At 42.0% G+C, this 8209-nt stretch overlaps 1 protein-coding gene across 1 annotated transcript in view; it reads left to right on the top strand.

Annotated features, from left to right (window-relative positions):
• Positions 1 to 434: 434 nt before the first annotated feature.
• The window catches only part of LOC101853310 (signal recognition particle 9 kDa protein), a 10775-nt gene continuing 3000 nt past the window's right edge, over positions 435 to 8209 (top strand). The window contains exons 1-2 of the mRNA XM_005096952.3: positions 435 to 633; positions 6390 to 6458. Coding sequence (XP_005097009.1) covers positions 562 to 633; positions 6390 to 6458 — 141 coding nt within the window. The 5' untranslated portion in view covers positions 435 to 561. The remainder of the gene's footprint in view (positions 634 to 6389; positions 6459 to 8209) is intronic.

Genomic DNA, 8209 nt, shown 5'->3' with positions numbered 1-8209 from the left:
CCACTAGCCTAGATTCTACTTTTCTTGCCAAAACACACACTAAAAGATACTGCTAAGAATTTCAATTACATCCCTCAGGGGGAAATCAGCCCACACTGATTTCCATTTAGAAAAATGGAACAGAAATATTGTTTGTGTGGGACACAATGTGTAAAAAACAACAAAAAACACGCTAATCGGTTCAGAGACAAGGAACTCAAACTGCGATGAATCAGAATGGCAGTCTCACTTCCTACATTGACGCCATGTTAGTGGTGAATCATTCACTGCATACTTTTTGAGAAAAAAAAGCATATGCTTTTTCAATAAAAGATAATTTCACCAGAAGCATACATTGTAAAAATTAGAAAATTACCTTCATCAGTTTATTTTTTTGTTTCAAATAGGAAAAACAGACACACCTAGATCTAGCTTTTGCTCCGATACTGTACAGGAAGTTGAATGCCTTTTCTACTGCAGTGTTGATCCAATGATCAGTGGATCACAGATCCAACACATTGTGGATCCAACAGCTGGAACCGTCTACTTCCCAGCATTCTGGTTGTACCGTCAAAGTAAAAGATGACATATTTCACTTCTTGGGAAGAATTTTCTAAATCTGCTGAAAGACTTTACCTCAATGACCCGATGAAGGTACCGTAAACGCACTTGATTTGATCAAGGGTGAAGATTGAAGATTAGAAATTAGAAATTAGAATGGCCACCTCCTCTATTCTCGGGTGAGAATAGTGCAGGCGAGTCTTTTGGCTGTTCTCACCCGGTGCACGTTCACCGTTATAGCCTAGATCTAGGCCAACAAATTTTGCGTAGAATTCTACACTGTGATAACAGACAAATTGTAGAATTCTGTGCCGTGAACAAACGTTCCATTACAACTCTTGTAGCCTAGATCTACTAAAAGTAAAAGCGTACAATTTTGTCTGTGGGCAGTGAAGAGAGAAAGAGAGAGAGGAGTAGCGCGAGAACTTCCAGGCAAAACAAAATGGCGACCCGCGTAGTTCGGCTCGATTCGAAAAGTTAAATTGCCGTAGCATCTTTGTAGACAACCAAATTAATTAACTTTTGTGTTTTAACATCATTTTTTAACTTTGTTTTGGTCAATTTGATCGTCCACACCGATAGACAGTATTCAGAAAGAGACAGAGAGAGAGAAGAGGGGAGGAGTAGATCTTGCGAGAACTTCCGGGCGGGTGAGAATAGCCACTTTCAAGTAGAATACCGGATCGGCGGACTGGGACTACTAGTACTAGTCTACTAACTCTTGCCTATGTCTCAACCTTAGGAATTCATGATTTTCCCCAGTTTTTAATATCTCTCAATGGAGAATCTCGGACCAGTAGATCTAGGTGCTTTTTCAGTAGTTCCCACTCCCCTTATTTGAGCCTGACCTAGCCTACATCGAGATCTAGATCTAGAGTCTATAGATACGTTTGATGCACGACGAGCTAAGATAATAATTAATAACGATATCAAACCTCTAACAATTTCAAAACATCAAATTATGGTAAAATTCAGGGCGGTATGCCCCCCTGAAACCCCCAACCATATTTTTATGGCCACCTCTGTTCTCACCCAGGGTGAGAATAGTGCAGCTGAGTCTTTTGGCTATTCTCACCCGGTGCGCGTTCACCGTTATAGCCTAGATCTAGGCCAACCAATTTTGCGTTCACCCTAAACCACAGAAGGTAAGCCCCACAGAATTCTACACTGTGATAACAGAAAAATTGTAGAATTCTGTGCCGTGAACAAACGTTCCATTACTACTGTTAGCCTACTAAAAGCGTACAATTTTGTCTGTGGGCAGTGGAGAGAGAGAGGAGTAGCGTGAGAACTTCCGGGCAAAACAAAATGGCGACCCGCGTAGTTCTGCTCGATTTGAAAAGTTAAATAGCCGTAGCATCTTTGTAGATGACCAAATTAATTTACTTTTGTGTTTTAACATCATTTTTTAACTTTGTTTGGGTCAATTTGATCGTCCACACCGATAGACAGTATTCAGAAAGAGAGAGAGAAGAGGGGAGGAGTAGATCTTGCGAGAACTTTCGACCAAAACAAAATGGCGACCCCCGTAGTTCGACTCGATTCGAAAAGTGAAATAGCCAAAGCATCTTTGTAGTCGATAAAATTAGCTTACTTTTGTGCTATAACGTAATCTTTTCTTTGCCTTTATCCATTTGATCATCCACATCGATAGAAAGTATTCCGAAATTAGGAAAAACAGGTCTTGTTTCACACCGGGTGAGAATAGCTTCTTTTTTTTTTTTTTGACTTTGTGCTAGACTTTTTACATGAGGGCCATTGCAGGTTCTTTTTTGGGGTAGGCCTAGGGGTAGGGTTTGGGTTAAGGTTAGGTCTCTTTCTTTTTTATTGTGTTTGTTCGGGTCATCGCTCGTTACTCGGAAGCCCTTCCTAAGTTCCTTTTATGACATCCACAATTTAAAAGCTCTTATAAGTTATGGGGAGGGGGGGGGTGCGCAAAAATTTCAGACAATCTGGTTGAGGCTCACATGCAGGGCTACTTAAGGCAGATAAAGATACGTTAGTGGAAATTTTTTATGCTCTATTTGAAAAGGTTTGGCAAAAGGAGGAAATACCATCAGACTGGAAGGAAGGCCACCTAATCAAGCTGCCAAAGAAGGGAGACCTCAGCAATTGTAACAACTTCAGACATTACACTCCTGCCCATACCTGGGAAAGTCTTTAACATATTACACCCTAAGGGTCTGGGCGGGAAGTCCATTGTTAGATCCTAAGCAAGGGGAAGGAACCCACCTCCCGTGAATACAAGCCTTAAAAAAACACATTAAAAAAATACTAAACAAATTCCAAAAATCCTGAAAAAATACAAGTTCAAACGAATAATGAATGCTGTTTCAGAAAAATATAACTTTATAATGTATGCTTAAACTGTTGGAAATGTTCTAACTTAGTTCAATCGGGATGTCCGACCCGTCACTCTCTCTCTAAGCCTTACGGTCGTAATCTAGATCTAAATTCTAGATTTTCTACGTCTGATCAATCTTAAAAAAATTGCCCCAAACTGTTGCTACGTTTTCATCAAAATCCGAGTCATCTGATTTGTCATGCTTGTTTTTGCTCAAATCCATAGTTTTTTCCTAAATTTCGAACTCAATTGTGTAGCTATGCCCACCGAGCGTGTTTTGTTCTGCTGATTTTTTGCCCCTGCCGTGGGGGTGTTTCGTGGGACGAACTAACGCAAAGGTTGTTGTCTTCAACTTGCTCTCACGCCGCTTCTCGTGAATGGATATGAATTAAACTTGGCAGCCAATCAGAAAAGAGGTCAATCTCGTAGTATGCAGTTTGACAACTTTGTACCCATCCAAGAAGCAGTTGAAAACGTGATTTGTCAAACTGACTGATACATTGTACACCATTTTTCTTTATTTCCTTGAAATTTCATGCTTCTGTGTTTAGCGGTTTTTGCGTAATCTTTAAAGATGTGGGAGTAACTAAGTTACTAAGGGAAAAGCGGCATTGCCATTTGCGTGTACTGGGTGAAGGACCGGTGGCTGGGAAATTTCCACTGAGTGACGCCATCAGCCATCGGTCGCCTCGGGCGCTACAAACGAGGCCCCGCATATGTGAACTGGAAAGGGGGGGGAGGATACTTGAAAACTAAACGGGGGCCTTGTAACTTGCATTTTTGTTGCATTTTAGTCACAATACAATAGATGTAGTCATTTTTATTTACTTGATTGCAGGACAGAGGAATAGAAACAGAATAGCAAACATCTTGAGAAGTGGTATAGCATTGTGTTTGCGTTATGAAAGCCTATTCCCCCCTCTTGGGAAAGCACACACTTGGACTCGTCCTGTGTGCTCTGTTTGGAAAAGTGAGGCATTAAGATTGTTATTAAAGAGTATGGTACTTATTTAGTCCAGTCAGGGAAGATAATCCCGTTTATACATTGTTATCGTTCACGCGTGCGTGCGTGAGTGCGCGCATGTGCATGTGTGTGTGTGTGTGTGTGTGAGAGAGAGAGAGAGAAAAGGGGGGGGGGGGTGTAAATATGTTACATTTATAGTATGAGTTGTTGCCTACACATGCAAAATATTCTCATGACTTCTGACCATTTGTAACACGGCTCAACAGATGATAATAAAACCAAATCTTCTCTCAAAGCTGATTGGTAGTTAGCCGTTAAAAAATGATAAGCGATCAAACATAACGCAAAATGCAATGAAGTCGTCAATCATTAAAGTAGCCTATCGAAATAAGTGATAACACATGGCAGCATGGCGTGTAGTCACTCAGCTGGATCACGTTACATTATCAATCATGTCGGACACAATTCAAATTCCAAATTTTTCTTCCAAACTCATTGGGCACTATTTATAACTTCGACCTGCAATTTTCTACATCATTTACGATACAGTGGAATCCTGTTAGGGGACCAGTACGAAATGTCCGTTAAAGCAGGTTTCTCGTTATAAGGGATCCAGTAATAAATTCAAAGGAAATAATAAAGTAGGCCTAATCTATGAGTTTGGTGTTCTGTTTATTTCTTTTTGTTATCTCCCCTGATGATGGTGTTGCTCAACATGACCTCAAGGTCTTGCTTGATCAAAAACCGAATCGGGTTTCTTTCTCTGGCGTTACCGATGTTGACAGCTCGGTGTTGGCGATCAGGACAAAAAGTTCTCTAGGCTAACTCGCCTACTGTGTTTTCCCCCGCCCCACCTCACCCTGTAGTGCGTTCCTGCGTCTGCCTGCGCACGTCACACATTCGCTCCATGATCCATCACAGCACTGTGACCTCTCCATCCCCGCATCGGAGAAGTGAGAGGCATGATAGGCCTAGATAATCTAGACTAGGCTGGCCTATCACTATCAGGCAATGCGTTCTGCTTCATAACAGCTTGTCTTCACATGCCACACCCTCCCCACTCATTCGCTCCGGCCTTCATCTTTGGCACACATGGGCTGTCCCATTCTTTGTTTCGCTAGATCACCAAGTTTCTCTACTGGCGTGGTTTTACATTGGCCTATGCGCTGTGCACAGCAGCAGGAATATTTCGCTATAACCGACTCGCGCGTTTATCTGATTGCGCTATAGCAGTATTTTATTTACAAAAATAAAGAATGGAAAAAAACGGGGTTTTAGAATAACGTCTTTTTAACAGACTTCTCGTTATTTCAGGACTCGTTTTAAGTGGACTCCACTGTATAAGGAATACTGAAACTTCCCTTATTAAGAAGGTCAGAGTCCATGGCCTTTACTTTGTAACTTAGCCAGCGCACTTCTCTGTCAAAGTAGGTCAGTCCTATATATAGGGCCTGCATGCTTCCCAGGTAGTTCGGCTCATGCCGTTTATATATGGTTGTCACGCTTCCAGATATGTAGATCTAGGTTTCAAGTGTAGAATCTAGAGATCTCAAGATATAAAGTGAAGTAGGATGCACATAGTGAAAACACACACAGGGAAGATGCATAACAGTGTTGAACGCAAATAACGCAAAAAGAAAAATACCTCAATAGGGGAAAATGTGACTGTGTCGCATCTGCATCTTGAGGTGTAATGAAATTCGGTGTCTGGAATGCTTGTGTTCCCCCTCCCTCCCTTCAGGCTCACACACCCTCACTCGCACGCTCAAACACACACTGCCACAGGTGCTGACTACCAGTCTAACCTCTTTTGACATCATACCATACGGGCAGCTTCCACCCAGACACGTGCGCACACAGTCACACATGCTGGCCGCCTGTCCAACTCTGAAAATACGCTAAGACACACATGTACGTGCCAACAATGTGTATGTTGGTATGAAAGAAGGCCGCTGATTGATTGGTAGCATAAGATATATAGAAATAGAAGGCTATGCAAATAATGGTTCATGATGCAGATGCCGTGATCTCCAGGAATAGATAGGTTCGTTGTAGGAGAAAAATGAGTGAAGCCATGTCAGCAGGGGCTGTTCACCTTGCTTGCAACTTCGTTGAGTCTGAGATTGCTCATTATATGTGTTTGTTGAATCCAAGTTATTTTTATTGATTTTAATGAGAAAAAAAAAAGGGTGGTGGGCTCCATCTCCTGCGTTTGAATACCAGTTTTCGTTAAATCTGAGTTCCACTGTATTGTGTTTCTGTGTATATGTGTGCAAAAGTTTGTGTGTCAAGTGTGTGTGTGAGGGAAATGTAGAGCCAGAAAGACAGCAAGAGACCCTCACCCAGACGGACGGACAGAGGCAGGGAGAGAGAGAGACAGAGACAGAGTGTGTGTTTGTGTGCTCTACGACTTTTCCAGTTGTGTGTTGGCTGATCTCCTGTTGCTGTTTTCAGAGATATTCAGAGTTTTACAATGGGGTGCTTTTGGGTTTCACACATCAAGGCTTTTTGTAATATACTCCTCTATCTATATGTTTTCAGTGTCGCTTTGTAACAAGTTACAGACATACAGATGGGAAGCTGATGGTCAAAATTACAGATGATAAAGTGGTAAGTGTTTCATTCCTTCTCGTCACATCATGAATTGAGATTGTGAATCATGTCTCATTTCCTCATTTTTAAATTTGGAAGTTTAGAAATCTTTTATAAAGATGCCATTTTTGTTGGCCTGCTTCAAAATGTCACAAAGTCAAGCCATTTTAAGTAGGCCTACCCAGTTTTGTCATGCCTTAACAAAATTGTGACTTAAAAAAAAAATGGAATGGTGTTCATAGGGATCTAGGGATCTTCATTGGTCAAATTGATTTGTTTTGTTGAATACTCCCAAATTTTTTTACCCAAGCAAACATGACCTGATTTAATGCAGGATTGGGTTCAGACTTTTAAGTTTATGGAGCAAGGGAAATGAGTCTTTCTGCCTACCACGTAACCATTGCAGGGTTGATTCAATCAAGGTGGTAGAATTATCTGAGCTTAAGATACAGTAGTCTCCGCATAAACACGCACCAAACAAAAGCGTGCTTCTCTCAAACGCATGCTTTCATCCTATGACAGGTTTTTTACTCTATAATTTTTAGAGGTAAAAATGCTCGGACTCTTTCTCTAAACGCACGCTTTGATTCGCGAAACACACCAACAAGTAAAGTTTGACAAAGGGAAATTTTCACTCCAACCTACAACACCTTGCAAGAAAAGGCTTAGACAACCTGATATTTTAACGTATTAAAGTATTTGTTCAACGAATCACAAGACGAAAGATTCTCGGAATGTCTGATGTCATACATATGTATTTTACGGAGTTGCACTAGATAACAGGCAGTCAGGAGTTGTTGCTTTGAAAGCTGGGTGGTTGAGCTCTCTTCCCTATACAGTAGAACATGACTATAGCAGCACCCGCTACAGCGGGACCTTACCGGAATCCCCTTCTTTCTTTCTATTTCTATGTAAACTCAATTACCTGTGCTTGGGTTTAGTGTGGCAAGGAAAGGCCCGAACTCGGATACAGCGGGAGAGAGCGAGTGAGCTCTAGCTCGGGGGAAGGGGGTTGGGGGGCTGTAGGCGGGCTTCAAACAGGCAGTTAGCTGTTCACCATTGTGATTGGCCAGTTCAGTGATGAGCAAGGTAGGGCAGGCGGCAGAGAGAGATGGTGCAGAGAGACGCGTTACGTAAGCCACTCCAAAAGTGATGTGCCGTAGCTTTTTTTTTTGTCTTTTTTTTTTTGTGTAAAGTGTTTTACGGCGCTCGCAACTGCATAAGGTCATATGAGCGCCAGAAGATTAGAGGTGTTGCAAGAGAGCAACAAACATAAAAAAGAAGAAGGGGAGATAAGGATGATACTGTCGATAGATGTTTGATAGGAAAGAAGAAGCAAACCACACCAGAGCACCCGCCAACCACCCACCATAAAACTGCAGGGACAGATTATTTCTGTTCATTGTCAGGAGAGGTGGACCACTACCCTACTTGTAGGTTTAGTAGGTGAAGACCGTGAAGCACACAATCTTTAAATTTACTCCAGAGGGTTGTTTAGTATACAGTCGAACCTGTGTAAGATGGAATCGCAAGGGAGCGAGAAAAAAATTCCGTCTTAGACATTTTCCATCTTAGACAGGGGAATTTAGGAGGAGATGCAAAGGAGGTGAGGGGGGGGGGAGGTTCAAAGGCCCAGCCGGTGGGATCAAGGATCGCTTGTCTGATCGGCAAGCAACGGTCAAGACTTCACACCTCTCCATTGCTATGACATGCGTCAGTCTTACTTATCCAATTACCACCAGTGCTTGCCTTTCATAGGACCACTGTTT

Source organism: Aplysia californica, unplaced genomic scaffold (assembly GCF_000002075.1).
Source record: "Aplysia californica isolate F4 #8 unplaced genomic scaffold, AplCal3.0 scaffold00143, whole genome shotgun sequence".
Taxonomy (NCBI): domain Eukaryota; kingdom Metazoa; phylum Mollusca; class Gastropoda; order Aplysiida; family Aplysiidae; genus Aplysia; species Aplysia californica.
The sequence above is the reverse complement of the archived record's forward strand: the minus strand, read 5'-3'. Positions and strand labels throughout refer to the sequence as shown.